This window comes from Halyomorpha halys, unplaced genomic scaffold, assembly GCF_000696795.3.
Source record: "Halyomorpha halys isolate HHAL.00 unplaced genomic scaffold, Hhal_1.1 Scaffold620.1, whole genome shotgun sequence".
In the NCBI taxonomy this organism is placed as follows: domain Eukaryota; kingdom Metazoa; phylum Arthropoda; class Insecta; order Hemiptera; family Pentatomidae; genus Halyomorpha; species Halyomorpha halys.
In genome coordinates this window covers 151,681-171,931 of record NW_027107900.1, presented here as the reverse complement: position 1 = coordinate 171,931, position 20,251 = coordinate 151,681, and the positions used below count along the sequence as shown (strand labels likewise).

The 20,251-nt window shown below is 34.2% G+C and overlaps 1 protein-coding gene across 4 annotated transcripts in view; it reads left to right on the top strand.

Annotated features, from left to right (window-relative positions):
• Positions 1–20,251, top strand: part of LOC106684800 (dual specificity calcium/calmodulin-dependent 3',5'-cyclic nucleotide phosphodiesterase 1) — a 420,431-nt gene that overhangs the window by 328,816 nt on the left and 71,364 nt on the right. For all 4 annotated transcript variants that reach the window (XM_067046266.1, XM_067046269.1, XM_067046267.1 and 1 more), the window contains one exon: positions 8,795–8,896. In XM_067046266.1, coding sequence (XP_066902367.1) covers positions 8,795–8,896 — 102 coding nt within the window. The remainder of the gene's footprint in view (positions 1–8,794; positions 8,897–20,251) is intronic.

The following is a 20,251-nucleotide window of genomic DNA, read 5'->3' as shown; positions in this document are numbered from 1 at the left end:
GAAGACCTGAAACTCAGGTCGAAACGTCGGCATAAAATAAATAAATATGGTTTTGTTTATTTATGTTGTTCTTTGCTGACCGCACCCCCCCGACAAACTTCTTCAAGCATTAATCTACGGTCAACTATCTACACCTCAATAATATTTGAAATTTATAATACGATAGAATAGAATGGTATAATAATTCAAGTTCAAATATTATTATTTTTTGAGAAACATACTAATGAAAATGAATTGTGATCAGATATTTACATTAATAAAATAGGAAATATTTATCTGTTATCTTAATTTTTAATTGTATGTTATATCATATTATTATTATTAATGTTTAATTTTTTTAAAACTTGACACTGTCAAACTTCGAATAAAATAAGTTAAAAAAATCAAATAAATACAAATAGTTTTGTACATTATTGAATTTGTTTACACCATTTTTCTTAATACTTTCTTTCATCCGAGCTCTTTAGTAATCCGACTCACCCTGCAGCATTTAGTTCGGATTACTGTCATGGCACTATATTTTCCATAATTGCATTCTATTTCCTATTTAGCATCGCTGGATGAAGAAAGAAACATTCATCGAGAGGTTTGAGAGTATCTGAGAGATATTTGCACTTAGTTATTTCAGAGAGCTGAATGTTAAAATAGCAGTACATCGGAGCCTGGACCAACATCAACTGTTCTAAAATGAAACTTTCATTTTAGAAGTTTATTATTCTGAAACTAAGTCCCTGTCGGATTTACATAATCCGAATTTTCTGGCACTTTTCGAGTTCATATAAAGTCGGGGTTGGGAGTCTCATTTTCTGATACCCCCCTTGCAGCGGACACCGGGAAACCCTGAAGACGCCGCAACTGCAATACTGCCCCAGCCTATGCACCATGCAAGCTAGGACCTGGCCTGCCCCTACCATCATGGCAGAGTCCAGGACACTCTATCCAGCCACTGAGGAAGAAACACGTCTTTCTAATACCAGGCGAAGATACATGGTTTCTCCATTTTCCCACTGCTCAACCTGGACAGCTAGAGGACGCGACCTCGGCGGCGAAGACGTCACCAAATAAACCACTATTCCATTACCTAAGAAACTCCATGATTTGCTCTGTCTTATATCATATTAGAAATAAAATAATTTCATTAAAGCTAACACACTAACCTCAATTCCCCCTCCAGGGAATAACACTTGATTTACTTAAATATAATACACATGTTATTAATGACCACAAAAGTCTCACAATTTCGACACCCCTTTTCCACACTAAGTTTAATTTAACATTTAAACATACCCTCGGGATACCTGAAGTAAGAAACGGACAGGTCCAGATGTATACAGTCCCTTTAGAACAATTTTACATACAATAAATCATCTAGTAACATTGTAGCCTCACTTAGTCACGACATATATTAAAATTTCGTACTCAGTACGTTTTGCCACAGAAGAAAAAATAAATACATAAAAAAGGTAGTTGCAGTATTTACAAATAGGATATGCTAATGTTGAATATTTGATATATATATATATAAGTTATAAACAGAGCATAGGTATTATGAGTCTTAATACCTAAACTCCCCATGTAAACAAGCCAGAAGGTATATATATAGGATTACACAGAAGAATAAAGTAGTTGTAGTAAAGTCTTAGTTGAGCTTGCGTGTCTCCTTTCGTGCCCCTATTTTCCTTTTTTTAACTTTTGAGTTCTGACTCATCATAACTTTTATATACAAGTATAAACTAATGTTTAATTTCAAGGAATTTGAGAAAGATATTAGTGAAAACATATACTATAGTTTTGCCAATTTTAGGAGGAAAAATTATTATTAAAAATTTCATTGTAAGTTAATAGGATAAATCATAATTTAATTCTAAGAAGTTCTCGAGCACCCTGGATTTTCAGTAGTATTTGAATCATCTGAAAAAGTTGGATTTTTTTTTTTTTTTTTATTTCATACTTCATGTAAAAAGTCAAAAAGCTTTTCTTTTTTTTTGTTAATTTCCCAAAAGTTGAGACCCGTGAGAGAGCTGCCCTTTTAATATACAACAATTCACATGTTTTTTTAAAAAAATAAATATTCGTAGATAAGTAGTATTATTTCTATTTTTGCATTTTTAAATTTCCTGTTTGACTTTCTCTTCACACTTGATTGCTTAATGGCTGTTTTAAAATTATGTTTTATTAAAAATTAACTCTTTAATTCACTGACGTAATTAGAAAAATAAAAAAATTAAAATGTAAATACTTCTGAAATCAACATCGCTATATTCCTGGTTTGTTAAAACCTCCAGTACTACCGATTGTTAATAGGAAACACTTCTTGTGGAAATCGAGAGAAAGAGAAAGGGAGACTGCTAATTTCAATGGCCACTCCGGGTGGGAGGGGAAGGGATACTGGTGATTGACTATTTAAAGGTCATTTCAGATTGATCGTCTCAGATCTATTATTATGCTACGGAAGCTGGGATCGGGCCTACGAGGAACTCATCATAAAATACATGATCTGAGGCATAAATAAGATATCTTTTTACCATACAGGAAAGGTATGGTAGCTAAATATATAATATTATATTAAGTGATATTCCTAGAAAAGTCGTACTAACCTCCTTATACAACATCCTACCTTCCTACACTATATTTAAAATTATTATAAAAAAGAAGGTATAAAAGAGAAAATAATCTCTAACATAAATTTAAAAAACCTTCATTTTTTTTAACTACAGAAAACAAATTTTAAAACCTTTTTTATTAACACTCTACTTGACACCGACGTTCTGAAAGTCGTTCCATCTTCATCTTCTTCAGTGGTGTTTCAATAAATAAATCATCTTCCGTAGTTGAGGTGTTTCAGGAAAAAGGATTGTGGACCTAAAAGAACACTTTTGGTATAGGTAAAAGTGTTCTTTAGTTACCGCTTTGCCCTCATTCTAACATTCCATCATATCGCTTTTGATAATGTTCAAAATTTCTTTGTCTAATTTCATGGAAACAACAAAAAAGTTTATACTAAAGAAAAGGGCGTAATGAGGATTAAAGCAAAACCAAATGTGAGTTTGTTCAACTTCTTGTCTATGGCATTACCACTCTCTCTATTAATAAATATACTGATTTTTAATATATACTTTCCATTTCATATTAAAACTTAGTCACAAAGGTCATCTGACACATTTATTTAAGATTAAAAATAGTTTTAATTCAAATAATTAAAAACATTTGAGTAGTATATATTAAATTATGTATGTTATATATTATTATTTTACATTAATTAAATAGCATATATATGCTCGAGCGCGCTCAATTATGTTTAAAAATAATTTTTTTTTTCTATTTTAAGTGGATAGAATGAATTTGTAACTATATTCATATCGCTTTTCCGAGAGAACAATGATGGAACTGTTAGCTTTGTTGTGTCGAGAGGCCCAAAAATTCTTTTACAAGATGTTTATAATTCGACATAACAGTTCTAAAAAAAAAAGCCAAGAGAAGAATTTTAGGGTATAATTATGTCCATTAACGCGCATCTAGTAAATCCATTTTTGAGCCCGCGTACACAATAAAGTCAATTAAAAAAAAAAAATTACTGTTTAGTTATAGTCACCCAGGGCAGCAATAAGTATTTTGTTAGATTTATATTGAATAAATACGTTGGTGCATTTCTATGAGACTTTGATATTGATTGAAATTTAATTATTTTTTATTCGTTAATGTGGTAACGCGCCAGTCTACCAACCCACAGGTTGTCAGATCGAATCCTCGGTCCCACCCGGACGTTTTCAAGCGCAAAACTCACTGATAACCTCCCCCGGGTATTTGTGAGGCCCGTTAGCTAATGGGTGGCACTCACAAAAAATAGGCGTGGGAGTGACGAACCCACCCTGCGAAAAAAAACACGTCAAGAAACGCGCGATGTATTAGTAAATGCATCGTTTAGAAATACGAGTGCGAGGACTTAGGCCTCCATGGTCTGTTGCGCATAAAATAATAATAAGATAATTCTGTTATTTGATCCATGAATTTAGCGCGAATTTTAAAATCTTTACTGAAGAAGATTTTGAGGTTTTAAAATTAAAATGAAAAAATATATTTAAACTATTTGTGCTAACAGATTTATTTACATTATATAAAATATATATTTAATTAATTTTACGCTTTCAAAATTGAATGAAATTGTTCATGTTCTTACACTACTTTTCATGATTTTGATTTTATGAATTTATATATAAGATAACAAATAGTTATTTTCTTGTTACTGATATCAATTATTAGAGTAGGTTTATTTTTTTAACCTAAAAATATTACTCTGACTTTCAATCTCCGGCAACTGAGATTTATAGATGCAGAAGTTAAACAAATGTTATCAGAGACCACCAACTCTAAGTTAATTTAAGTAATGAAATTTTTCCTTGTAACGATTACATGAAATAAGTTTTTTATTAGATTAAGAAGTGTAACTAAGAGGGTTAGATAATGTGATGAACTCCTACTATAAAATATTTCTAAACGAAGATTAAACGAGAGAGATTTTTCCGGACCCAGCAGTAGAATTTCGAAGTGACTTTGAAGACTATCATTATTCATATTAAACCCCCAACTTCTATCAAGTTCAGAAGCCAATGACCATTCAACTCTGCTTTTCTACTTGTTTTATTCAGAACTTTTTCCTGGGATCAGATTATTCATTATTATTCTGTAAGATTTTTTTAAATCTGTTATTTAAGGTGCACAAAAACATATTATTACCTAATAAAAATGTCATCACCATATTGTTAATTAAAAAAGTGCTGATGTGTCTTTGTCGTGTTTTTTTCTTTTCTTTTAATTTATTTATTTTCGTGTCCTAATTTATTTATCTACTTATATGTTATTTATATATGTATATATAGCTGGTCAATGACTCAGGCGGTTACTTTGGTATCCCTTATCAGGTACGACTTGCTAACAAAAGAACTTACTTTAAATTCTAATTTCTACTTCTAATACATATAAAAAATAGAATTTAGCTCTTTACGTTTATTTGTTAAATTATATTAATTAACTCTTGAACGGTAATTGAATTCCCTACAAAGCTGTTTAAAAAAAAATCTAACTCAAAACAGTTTATAAGCAATGATTCATCCTTTTGTACCGTATACCAATATTCTAAAATGCTTTATCGGAATTCATCTTTTAAGTTCGTCTGTTAACTTTTAATTAGTTTTCAGGCTATTTCAAAGTACTCATTATCGAGAACATAATTACATATATTATATATCTCGGCTGAAATATTATTAAATTCACTGATAAATTGAAAACAACTATAATCATAATTGATTCAGAAATAAATTACTTATTGCATTTTGTAATTAAAAGGAATAAGTGAACACATCAAGTATTTCTGTATAGTATAACTAAAACTAATGTCATTCCACGATAATCAATAATCCTTGGAAACCATCAAAATCACGATCATTTTATATAGTATCATCCTTAAACATTTTTATTGGCGCATTTGATCATCTGCTACAAGTAAATCTTTTTAATTCTTTATGTAATATTTAGCTATGATATTACATTCTACGGTTAGCTTCAAGGAATTGGAATAATATGAGCACACAAAAGGTATAACAACGTCTTTAAAAATTCATTTATGAAAGTTGTTAAATAGACATTTTTAAGCTATTAAAATGATGTAATATTATAGAAAATAAATGGAACTTTGTATTTTTTATGTACGTGAGACTTTACTTTTTGGAATAAACCTCGCTTTTTATTTTATTCATAATATACATGAAGAGTTCATGCATTTTTGAATACTTTCCCTTGTTGTTTTTTATCTTTATAAGTTTTTATAGTAGCCAATTCATATCTGTATAGTTTCTCATTTCATTTCTAGTACCACCAATTCGAGTTGATAAACTGGTTCTCAAGTCAACGGTGGTTTAACTGGTTAATTGTAACCTCGGTTGTTGCGAACTAGCTGAGACAGAAGGTTGACGGTCGAAATTGAGATAGTTGGTTGCCTATCCATCACAAAGCGAGCCCAATAGCCCTCACCTGACATAATCTGACAAGGTCCATCAAAAACTAATTAGCTGGCTACAAAATGGTCACCGGTTGATATGGTGTAACAAATTGCTCCTATCGCCGAGGGATGATTAATGTTATATATTCCACACAAGAAGCTGCTCAACACTCCGGCCTCACAATGGCTCTTTCACAACTTTGTTTGACAGGCTCCTGTTGGTTTTATGTTACGAATTCCAGTACTAACGTGACTGGCCCACCCAATTAGAAGAGCTGACAGCGTGTAATAAATACGTTTTCATTTAGAGGAATTCCTCATTGTTTTAGTATTTCCATAATCGAATGCTGAATTTACGGGCAACTTTGAAAATGGTAACTTAGGATGATCTCATCTGTTATTTTTCCTTTATTCTTTTCTTTTCGTGAAATAAAAAATCCATTTCTACGTTCAATTAGAGGTTTTCTTATTCAACGACAGTGATATTTTGAAATATTTAACTATCCGATTTAAAACAATAAAAATTAATTGGACTATTTATTGTTTTTATTTTTTCAACTTAGACCTAAAAACTCTAAAAAAAATTATCAAGGGATGTATAAAATGAAATTAAGAAGTATTCTAATGTAAAAATGACATTATTTGATGCAGACATTTTTTTTTTCATGCAAATATAATTTCTTAATTTAAAACAACCTAAAATATTTTCATGAAGTCTTGTCAACAAGAATTAACGATTTTGATAAAAAAAATAGAGTGGCTTATAATTCTGTCGGGGAGTGTAACTTACCAAAATTAACGGCTCAGGCATTGGATTACTATGAGCCACTAGTCTTCTGACTTGAGAATAAACTTTCAAGATTGTTGTAGCAGGAAATCCGATTCTATCCCATTGTCATTTAAAGTTGTTAATTGACTCCCAGATGGCGATTATAAGGAATGGAGCAGTTAATTTATCTTTTATTTAATATTATCAATTTTATTCCAAAAGGGGAATCATATAATATTATTTTTATGTCATTAAGAAATGCGTCATTAAGAAAACACTATTTGTTCGTTTATACGTTGTTACGTATGGCCATTTTGATTTACCTTCGATACTAATTGAAAAGGCATTTGAAATGATACTATCAAAGTGAACTTAGTCGTAAATAATTAGAGTATAAATTATTAAAATTTAGACTACCTGGCCCTATAACAAAAAATATTTTGTTCGGAATGTATTCGATAAACAATAATCTATAAATAAATACATATAACGATATCTTCTAATTTATAGTCGCTACCTAATTATAAATATATTAATTTGTATGTATCATTATTATGTATTTAAGTTGTTGTCTAATAATAAATATATCGATGTATCTAGATATAAATCAAATCTTAGTGAAGTCGAATTTTTAAGATTCATGATTATATGTGATTTACTACTGTTTAAGATCTTTAAAGCTCTTTTCAGAAGTGTTTATTCCTTGTTCAGCTGTGGCAGATTGATCCTATAAACGTTGATTGATCCCATCTTGAACTTAGTACTTCATCATCACTGAGACATACGAAACCGCTTTTCTTCTCCAATAGGCCAGTTGCTAGGGAAGAAAATACTTCCCAGATTGGCTCTACGGACAAAATACTTGTGGAACAATGTATTATTATTATTATTATAGTAAATATTGAAATATAACTTATTACGTTACACCTCAAAATAAACTGTATTTCCTACATCATTCTTCAGCAGTTAAAGAACTAGTTGATTTAACAAAACGCCGCGCTTGGGAACGTCTTTACAATCTAGTGGGACAAAAGTGAATTTTGTTGAATAAATATTGACATTGCATGCCACTGAGTTGGTACGTCTTACCGATATCTTCAAACAAGTTATGCTGCAGTGGAATAACTCAGCATGAACTGGTTGATAAGTTTGCGAAAGAGGACTTCAAATTACCCCGAACCACCACCATACTTTGATTGAAAGAAGCTAAAACCATCAATAAACCAGAGGTTCAGCAATTTTATACAAACATAAAATGAATAATGTGTAATCTTGAAAAGTAAAGGTATCAAACCTATTCCACCATATATTGGTCCCAAAAAAAGTTTCATTAGATCAATGCTAAGCACGTCACAGCTCTGTAAACCTCTATCTTCAAGAAATATTTTAAATCGAGAGGCTTTTACAGTAAATGGCTCAGAAGTAGGTCCAGGATCTAACCAAGGCCAAGCATTTTAGATAAGTCTGGTCTTTATTTATATAAAACCATTGCGGAAGCTTTTGAATACTGGGGGTTTCCCTTTCCAATATTTAAATGACTATTTGGTATACTCATTATGGGGTATTCGCTTACAAAGCGAGTGAGCGCTTCATAGGTTGTATTGTCATTAGGTCTTAATAAACGAATTTTAAATATTTAAAACGGTTTGTAGATTAAGCTTAAGTTTTAAAAAAATCAATTTATCGAAAAGTATACAGCCACGAGGATGTTTATTGTAAATTGTAATATTTCATGAAAACAAACTATTACGGACGAGTTTAAAATATTGTATTGTCAGGTGTAAAGGACAATATAATATTATGATAGATGGCCTCGTGACCTTATATTGTAAACTGTTTTTAGAGTTCTACTACTGGGTAGTTTCTCTACATCCTGTATCATATCATTATGTCATTATGATCAAATTTACTGGTTGTATTTTTTTATACAGTTGTAAATATCAATAAATAAATAAAATAAAATAAAAATGATATAAAATTTTGAATTTTCTGAATATGTTACAATAACATTTTATTGTTCTCTTTTGCAGTTGCGAGTCCTCCAGATAGGCCACCTACGATTGGAGGGCCAGCGGAAGAGGAGGACACCAAGGCCCCAGTCTGCCCCGAAAAAAGCTACGGGAAAATGAAAAGTAAGTCTAATTAAAAATACATTTTTCTTTATGGGTTTATTTTCATTTATTTTTTTTTTTTTTTTTGTCTGCAGCTCTTACGTATCTTAATCGAATACGTCTACCCATTTGGTTTTTTGCCAACTATATATTTATTCTTGTGCAGAGACGTCCTGGGCCCTGTTTCATAATGAAAGCTAATAGTATTAGTTAAGAATACAAGTATAGAAATAACGAGGTAATTTCACTAATACTTTTTTTTTTCATATTAGGGAGGACTATTAGTGGTATTACAGAGGTTTAAAAGTACTAAAGTACAAGTTACTATTGTACAAATCAGTGTAATTGTATTAAGTATTAAAAGTCGACAAGAATAATAATATTAGTTTGTACTTTATTATGAAACAGGGCCCTGATCGATTGCTTCGAACCACTTGTCCCACCCAAGAGCTATTTATTTATTTTTATGTTCATATTAATTATACTGGTTTACAGAATAGTTATACCGAATTTTGCAATGGTCCGTGGATTAATTATCCATTACCCTATGTAATAATGTTATTGGAATGCTCATAACACCCTATAGATTATCTGTACTTATAGGATAGATTATTAGCATTTATTGATGGTTCACCTAAAATTGTTTGGAAGCCAGTAATCTTTCGCAACAACAGAGGAAGGTGGTGATCCAGGTGCAGCTATAAGCAAAAAGTGTACCTTTCATCCTTCGGCGAACAGAAAAATTAATAATAATTTTAAGAATAAGCATCAGCAGTTCTGATTATGCAAGATACCATCGCGCAAAATCCAAGAAAAATGAAATTATATTGCGGAAAGATATCCTTGATGAGTGGAGTCGACGGGGTCTAACTACTCAGAAGGGCACAAACTTGAGAAGATTCTTTCCCACCGTCTACTCACGGGCTGAAGCTAAACCGGTCCTCTCAGACTGCAGGATGTCGTGATTTCTCTCACAGGGCATGCGAAGTTCCGCGTTATGCTTCGTGGCTTCAGGAAAGACATTAACCGCGGAAATCCGAAGAAATTATATAGTTGCGGAAACTGCAGGGCACTTCATCCCGACTATCCCCACGTTTGAGACAATAAGGGATAAGCTACTGACAGAAACTGTACCGTACATCATCACAAATAATGATTTCCTTCAGTTGGTAAGTTAAACTTCCTGCACTGCGAAACTTCCGTGTACCAGTGGAAGGGGACTGGAGGACCAAATCATATTATGTTCTATTAGCAAAAATGAAAGAGAAACCGAATTTTTATATAAACAGGCGTTATCGACAGAGGTGGTATGCGCGTTTCACTTACGAAAACCACATTACCTAGAGGGTAGTGAAGAAGGGAAATAAATAATAAATTGGTCAAACTAAAATTGATATTCATATTAATTAAATAAATTAATAAAGTTTCAATAAAAAATTATATCAAACTCTTTTAGTTTAAGAAATATAAAATTTATTCAGGTAGTACATAAATTGCAAGTATGTTTTTACATAATATTAACCTTTATTTCGCCAATTGTATTATTGTAACAATGTAACATGAATTCTATTTACTAATAATTTTGAATGCAATTGATGTGATCTAATGCCTGTACTACTTTAAAATGACATTGTAAATATATATTCAAACTCATATTGAGCATTTTAACGGACTGTGTGCTACATTCGTTTCCCCGAAACCACAATTAATACATAACTTATTTGACACTGCTCTTTTGTATCGCCTGTAAACCCATTACACTAATTCTGCCGTAAGTAACTGTAAAGCAATTAAGCCTTAGTAACTACTAGGGCAAACTGTTAGAGCAACTTCTATAAATCCCCCATTGCGGCCACGATTCTGTTGTCCTTTAGCTGATTGTTGCCAAAGATTATTTTTATTCTTTCGGAAGTCCTGTGGGAAATATATGTATTTTTATTTTCAGTTTGGTTTTTGAAGAATTTTGTAGAGTGAGGTGGCCCAGTAAGTAAGGCGATGTGCTACCAACTCGGAGGACCTGGATTCTTATCCGTCTTTGACAAATAATTATTTACTCTGTGTCTGTAGTCAACCCTTTGGGATCGGAGAAAAATCTGGCTGTTGAGCGTGATCATGAACAGATCGTTGTTAAAGAAACCGTACTTCCTTACATAGTATTAAACCCATGACCTTACAAGAGTTGTAGTGATACAGATTTTATGCGTTACGATAGAACTAAAATAAATTTGTAAATGTTTCATTCATTCATTGATCTAATCATAAGTGATGACGGGGATATTAACTTATTATTTACAATTATCAAAATATGTTAACACTCATATAGTAAAATGCCACAAAGTTCATACCTCTATTATTTTCATGTTTTACAACTGAAACTGTCGGGGGATCAATATTAAAACAAGAAGAGCTAATTACCTCGTAGATCTTTGGCCGCCCGAACCAGCCTTTTTCTTCACGCCTGCCTGTCTTGGGCACTGCTTCTAGTTTGCTGCAAGCATCTCTTTTGCATCTATGCTAATTACGTGCATCCATTGGCCTCCCACGTGGTCTCTTTCAAACTACACTGGCATTCATTGTTGTGTAGAGGCGTCCTGATGGATTCCTTCCAGTTACATGTCTCGCCTATCTTAACCTCCTTGCCTTCATAACATGAGATAATGACTGACCAGTCTTTGTAAGCAGTTCACATGTGTGAACATTCATTATGTAATTAATTAAGTTCTTTCATTACTTAATTATGAAAGCAGAATAATAATTGTTATTATGACGAATTAGGATCTTAAAATTTTAGTTTTCTTCCATGTTATCGTAAATGTTTCACATACCATTGAACATCTATGAATCAGGCGTTATTCTATTCTTATTATTGACCACTTTTTTCCACTAGGTTTTGTGCTAGAACCAGCAAGACGGTGAAAATGTCATAAAAGAAAAAAGAGAGATAAAGATAGTGGGATCACTATTAGATCCTGTTAAAAGCCGTTGCTTTACTGCCCCATAAACTGGCCGAACCAATACAGACCAACTCGTTAAGCTGCTGACACAAAATAACACAATATTTCCTGCGTTGTCACCATTCATCAATATTGTTGCGTCATAAAGTGGTCAAAATGACCAATTTAGGTGGATACAATTATTTTGCAACTCTAATTTATAGAAATTTTAATTCTATTAAATTCTATCAAATTTCAACTGTTGAAATAACTTCAATGTGATCACAAAAATTCAAATAAACAGTGGTAAATGGCTATAACGAATAAATAAAGGGACATAGAATAAAACAACTTTTAAAAATAACTTTTGGCAATAAAACACCAAAAAAAAAATTTAAGGACCAGCTAGGTAATTATAGATTTCGTTCATTTAAAAGTGATAACGTATCTAGAGAAAAAACATTGAGACGAAACCGACCGGTCTTTATAGCAATACGTGTCGAAAATTTTGCATATCTGAACATGTGTAAAAGAAGATGTTACAGACGATAGTAATTCGTGTTGACTCGAGAATCCTTTTACATATGGTGTTCTCTTACGAATTTGAACATAAGATTCGCATATCCTTGCGCTTCTTCTCCTACTTAATGTGTTTGTAGCAGCATTCCATTTACTCCCTTCTATCCATAAAGTTGTTTATAAATAGTGGCAGCTACACTCTTTTACATGTTTCATTATACTCTTTTACATTTTATATATCAGCAGTCTCCTTTCGTAGGTATTGAAATATCTACATCTATGCAAAACTCAAAGACAAAATTTATGGACAAATTAGCCAATAATCCATGAAGAAAGTTCTCGTTAAGACCTGTGATAGCCGATATCAACAGAATGAAAAAACTCCCGAGTAGTGTTGCCAACATTTTATTTTTTATTTATTTATTCAATAAGTCGTTGAAAAATACGGTTCGGCCTAATATATAAAAATGATAAATATAACTGAAATATGGTTTAGTTACAATTTTAATAATTGTTAATAACAGCCTTCGGAACAACTAAATAAATGAATTAAGAGGGTCTTCATTGGTCACTTCAGGTCCGATAGCATGTCCAAGTCCCCTCTCTTATCTCAACAAAAACGTGCATATTGTCCCATTTTGCACTGGGGCATTTCTTTCAAATGGCCTTTCTTGCAGGACAGGACCACTGTCCATTAGAGCCAAACCTTCACATTACCTTTCTTATTTACCTCGAGATGGCCCCAGTTGAATGGCTGTGAAACCTTGCAACCTCTCCCATCCACTTTCCATCGATAATGCTAACTTTAAGAGACTTTCCATCAATATCATTCCCTTTATTACATCTTTCGCGTACCTAAAACTCAGGAAAACTAGTTCCAAAAGGAAAACATTCTCTTGATCTTTCATCAAAGGAACTAACAATAATTAAATTTTCGAATTTAAGGCCTTCAGGTCTTTTAAAATATTCAATAAATAGCTCACCTTCCTTTATAATGCTCTTTAAAAGTCAGCACGAAAAGTAAATACAGTCTCCAGTTGTTTGAATAGCAGGTTCACGGTCTTAACGTTCTCAAAGGTAAAGATTTTCCATTTCTTAGATTAGACCAGACTGTCAATCCTTTAGAATCCCTTTACACGACACACTACCTCGAACTGAGCCAAATAAGCTTACCAAGATAACTCTATAAAATTTTACTTAAAAGAAAACCATGTCATGCGTTCAGCAAAAGAATCTTCATCTTTAACCAAAATCGAGATTTGTTGATAGCTTTGGGCCAATTGGTAAGTATTCTCGTCCCCAGTAAAAGATTTATATAAATTAATAACAAACGTTACAAAGTTTAAGTAGAATAATAAAACTAAAACTGCATTTATTTTGTCATCACATGAAAGGTTACGATTTTACATTGGCTTAAGAAACGGTAAATAATTGATGATCATATAAAGAAGTTATAACAAAGAGATTACAATTTGTAATAGATCCAGTACTCAAGAAAAATATCAGAACCTTTAATCTTGTCTATTAAAACTATTATATATTATTATTATATTCACAACCTTGACGTGGCCACAAAGAAAGCGGTCTGTCTCCCCCAAAAAATAGAGACCTGGCTGCCTCGGTCCGTAGTACTTTGAAATATTGCATTATCTCTGTCAGACAGAACGCGGTCTACATCCGATGGTCAGTCTTCAATCTGTGATTATAATGACTAACCAACAAAAAGTATTCATTGAAACTATGAGGAAATACACGTATATGCCTGATAGTTCACATGAACATTACAAATGTGTGTTCAGGAAGTCACATTATTGGTGACCGTCAGAGCGACCACAAGACCTTTTCCCACCATGACAGACCACCTTCTGTATGGCCGAGTCTTTAGAAATAAATTTTATAATCGAATACTGATGTGCAGTAAACATTTTTTTTATAAATACTATTAAATGCTGTTTTATTATTTATCACTTTTTTTTTTGTCCTTTTCGAAGTTGGATATAATAAAAAATATTTAAAACCGGAAATTTTCAGGAACAATTTGTTTAGTTATAGTCACGAATTGTAGACCATCGAGAGATGATTAATTGACTAACTTTCGACATTTTCGGGCTTTGGCTCGAACACACATTATAAATTATTAGTTTATTACCTATAGAAAACTAAATTAAATTTAATGAACCTTTGTGATCGACAAAGAAAACAAATTCTTTACTCCACAAAATTTCAAGTATAACCCAAAAATTTATATCACTCTGCCCGCCCGCCATCCACCTTTCACTGCTTTCCCCTGAGACCGCTGGAGGATTTATTTTAGATTAGATCCCTAAACCTACCAATTAAATTTACCACACTGTATTTTGTTTCAAAATAACGGCCGTTATACGCCCATATCTCACCCATTTATGAAGAGGACAAATACATAGTTTTTTAAAAATCAAATATCATACTTTACCGATAATGTTTTTTTAAGTTATTTATTTTTTTATTTTTAATATAATACAATCGTATTTTTTATCTATCATAATTATTAATAATTTCATTATAATCAATTTAATTAATTAATTTATGTAGTTATCGACGGTGGTGTCTTTTTGTACCTTTCAACACAAAATGATTTATAGCTATAAGAAGGTTAACAAGTTATAAATCAATAAAGCTAGGCTAACTTTAATAGGAACTCTAAAACCACGAAGAAGAAAAACGCTTCTTATTTCTCTCAACAGGAGCGGAAGCTCAAATTGACACGATCAGACTCAATATTACTCTGCTAGGTCTACCCCAGGTGGTTCGGCATCATTACATCTTGTGTTCCGCTCGCTAACTCAGACCACACCACTTACCTCCCTTCTTCCAATTCCTAACGTTAAAGCTTTCAAGTTTTTTATTTTTGCATTTTCTTAATAAAACTGTTGTTTAAATAAAGCTTTGTTATATAATTTAAGAGAAAATATAATTTATCCTCCTTTCAAAATCCAATATCGTTCCTATCATATTATGACGTCATCGAGATCTTCTATAACGTTGAACCAGCGGACCGGTCCCTTCACGTTCCATTAATACAATGGAGTTAGTCGCTAAACTAAAAGCTTAGGTTAGTCTATAATACTTTAATTGGACCCTGAAGTTAACACCTTACAATGCCACAAGTCTATCCATGGGGGAGGAGACGAACCAGTATACCTTGGAATGTGTATGTACTCATAATGTAATCATTTTTTATGAATGGTTGGTAAAATAAACTCCTATAATGTTCCCATTTGTACCCTTATACCTAAACAAATCTCCTGATGAAACCCCGATTCCATAATACTGGAAACCATCATTCGATTCACTATCCAGATCCATAGCGCCCTTCTAATCCTCCCACTGCATCGACGAAATGGTAGAATGCCACTCATACAATCTCCTAATCTTCCTTAAATCTCCTCGCACTTTTTAAATCCTGTACTTTCCGACGCTCCATACCCCCTGAATAAATACTGAAATTCAAGAACTGATGAAAAGAAGAGATGCTGCCAGAAGACGCTTTAGAGGCTTGAAATCCTGATGACTATACCACGTTTAAGTCCCTTAGAAACATTACCCAGTCCTCCTTACGCCACACTAAGGCAAAGGACTTTCATAGTATCTTCTCCCAAGCCCCAGATCCTAAACCTAAGTGGAAAATACTAAGGAAATTCTCTATCATTGGCTCCACATCCTCCTCTTACTATCCAGTTGCAACTGAAGACCTTAATGCATTTTTCAGTGACACCCCTCCGAACGAGACAGAGACCTCCCATCTTCCAATCTTATTCCTCAAACTCCATTTAACCCACATAACAAATGAAGGCCTAATAACCTCTGTACTCAAATCTCAAACGAATGATGTTGGGCAAGATCAAATTTCAGTAAAAATGATAAAACTATGCCTTCCTACCCTTCTACACATACACAACTGTTCCCTTCAAAACTCTATTTTTCCGGCAGACTGTAAAAAAGTACAAGTCAGACCACGGAATAAGATCCCTTGTCCCCTATGGCTTCCTCTTTTAGGCCCATTTACATACTCTCTAAACCTTTGGAAAGATTGTGCATTGCCAACTCATCTCCTACCTTCAACGACGAAATATTGTTCCTTATCCTTTTGAATCAGAATTCTGTTCTGGTTATTCCACGCAATCGGCTTTGCTAAAAAACTTTCAAGACTTATAGACCAAAAAAAAAATCACAATGTTTCCCTGTACAATAATTCCCCTATTCCCTGTACAATAATTCCCTAACTGGTTTCACTCCTTCTTGTCATCTAAATCATAGTTGTTCCTAATAAACCACCCTCATCATCACTATATTTTCATCATTCTGACATAATCAAATAATGCAATAATAATGAAATAATGCATCCCGTAAGCTCCAGGCTGACTATGACAATATACTGAAAATAAATTGAACTTAAACCCAGTAAAAACCAAGGCCATTCTCATCCACTCAATTCCCTTCCTTACTATCTATTGTTATACCTTGGCATGCATGCCTATTCTGTTTCAAAACTTAATCATGGAAGTTTTGTGTATAGCTCAGTTCGCTTCCAAAGCCTAGCCAAACTCGACACCGTTCAGAACACCGGAATCCGCTTTGCCACAGGTGCCTTTAGGATCAGTCCTGTCTTAAATTTATGTGCTGAATCTGGAATATCACCCCTACTATTCAGACGACAAATATTCGCTACAAATTATTTTTCCCAACTATACCTGCAGCCCTCGCATCCAACTTATAAGTACATTTTCGATCCTAAATTCTTTATACAGTCCCAACAAAAGATAAATACAACGCTACCTCTCGCTGAACGATTATCGGTAACTGTCGTAGAATTAATAGCAATAGCCATCAACATACCACAAAATAACACGTCCCCCTAGGTCTACCAACGTCCAGCTGTAAATCTCCAACTATCCAAATACCGCAAACAAAATACAACAAAGTCAAAATATCAATAAATGTACCAATAACTGCTGCAACTCTACCAAAACATACTGCTATATGTACAGATGGCTCAAAGTTAGATAACGCAACAGGATCTGCTTTTGTGGCACAAAATACTACCCTTAAGATAAAACTGCATCATTTCTCTAATACTTATACCGCAGAACTAAATTCCATAGCATCCGCCCTTTACTTTTGTATGAAAAATATACCAAATGGCAATATAGTAATAACATCGGACTTCATTAGTGCTCTTTAAGGACTATATATATTCAGTTCACCCACTCGTTCAACGAATCAGTCAGTGTCTGCCATTGGAAGTGTAAGGTTGTTCCTGCTGGTCTAATGTCTTGCTGCTGACGTCACCAACGGTTTTTCTGAAAACTACAGCCTCATTGCCACGTGGTGTAGCTTCCCGTCACTATGTGAGGGCGCGTGAGTAAACAGTTTTTCTTTTTAAAGTTTTTTTAAATCTATTATTTAAAACCTAGTTTTTAAATATCATCTATTAAGTTTTCTTTTATTTAAGTTTAAGTTTATTTAGGTTGTCGATAACAATACGGATAAGACAAAACAGACATTTCCCAACCTCACTAGGCGTAGTAAGAGACGTCGCATTACTACCACTGATGAGCAAGGCTTTATAGAACCAAAAATTACTGTCCGGGTTGATCCTCGACCCCAACCAGAAACGGAAATCGACAATTCATACAACACACTTTCAGAGACAAATATTACAGATAACACACACACACCCACTACAAGCAGCACAACTAACATAAGCAACACACACAAAACAAGTTAGACCACCACCTATAATAATTAACCCACCGGTATCGGCAGTACAATTACGTGATGCCTTCAAACAGGCTAACTTGTCTAAACTTTAGTATCCGTTTCTCAAAGGAGGAAAACAAAATTTTCACAAATACAAAACAAGACTACGACAAAGTCCTTCAGTATCTAGAGGCCATAGAAGGCGTATATTATTATACGTACGCTCCAAGGGGTACCAAACCTCTTAAAAAATTCATTATCAAAGGGTTTGACATTAATCACCCTTTAGATTTTATCACCGATGCATTCTCGGTACGCCTTCCTGGTTTCCGTCAGTTGCATAGAATACAAAAGACAAATGGCGCCGAGTAAAAAACAAATTTGACGCATATTATCGTCACAACTGGACACACAACCACATTAGAAGACATTAAAAAAGTAGGTCCCATAGATCACATGATATACTCATTTGAAAAAATGAGAAACATTGGTGGCCCCAAGCAATGTTATAATTGCCAGGAATTTAGCCACACCCAAAATCATTGCGCCAGAATGACAATTTGCGTCCGCTGCGGGAAAAACCACCCTATAAACGAATGCCTGAGAAACACCCCACCAAAATGCATTCACTGTAACGAGGAACACGTATTCTCATATACAAAATTTACAAAAAGGGCAGACAAGATCAAAATCTTGCAAGACAAGAGGGAAACCATTAGGCCCTCCACCATAAACACCCAAGAGGCTCCTCAACCTCAAACAAAAAAAATCAGACCCCTCCTCTTATGCGGGCAGAATTATACACGGCCCTCTTCCACCAACCACCCAACCACCGTCTTCGGAACCGGCATGGGTTTCCAACCTCATGTCAATGTTCCAGGACATGAAAACTATGTTCAAAACATTGATGAGCACACTTAACCTCGTGCTTCAAAACACACTCCCTAGAATCAATGGTTAGACATTGCATAATTAATTATAACATAACAGGGCTCATGAAACGAAAACTTGAGCTATAAACCCTCCTAGCCTCTCATAAAACAACGCAATAACATCAAAAACTGCTGGTACAGGACTAAAGACCAGATCTACAGACCGATCATAAACAGTCTCTCAAGACAAATAACATCCCTTATGTCGCAGTGGAAAACGTCCCTATAACATGAACAACTATGTCGCATATAACAAAAACTTTTGGAAACTAGTCCGAAGTCATAACACCGAATCGAAATCGGTGAAACTCCACCGAGGCGATGAGCTCCTCACTCCCGCAGATCAGGCAGACGTTCTATCTGACTACTACTTACAACGTGACAATGCACGCACCGTCTCCGTATACCACCACCAACCCCAGACCGAAAACACCATTTTCTCAACCTATAAAGACCTGACTGCAACACTGAGGAAAACAAAGGGAAACAAGTCCACAGGAAAGGACAACATCTCGTATGTCCTACTCAGACAGCTCCCCAGAAAAGCCCAAATGTTTCTCTTCAACATATATAACTCCTGCTCTCGCCTCAGATATTTCCCAACGGAGTGGAAACATGCTATCGTTGTTCCACTCCTCAAGCCCAGAAAACGAGGAGCGGATCCGGTAGACTACTGGCCCATCAGTCTCCTCAATCAGATCTCAAAAATTTATGAGAAGCTAGTCCTCATACACATCCGCAAATACTGCGACACACACGACGTCATCCCCTGGAACAAACCGGGTTCTCGCGTGGTGTGGGCTGCTACCGCCATGTGGCCAAGCTGCAAAGCGATGCAGCAAACAACCTAAATAGGAACCCTGCCACAGCCATCATCTCACAAGACTGTATACAGGCATTTGACTGTGTATCCCACTCCACACTAATCCAACAACTCAGGCTTCACCAATTCCCGGACCAACTGGTCTACATTACTGGATCCTACATCAGTGATCGGACTTTCTCAGTCCGGGTCAAAACAGAAATCTCCTGGTCCTTGCGCCAGTTCTATTCAATATATATACTGCCCACATAGTCGGGACTAAATTTGACGATGCTCAAATGTATGCATATGCTGATAGCATAGCCATTTACTCGGCACGCATGAATGCAGTCAAGGCCATGGACCAGGCCAAAAACAGACGCCATCACCTTCTCATACAAGAAACCTCCCAACAGAGCACCTAAACTCAACGAACAGACAATACAAACCA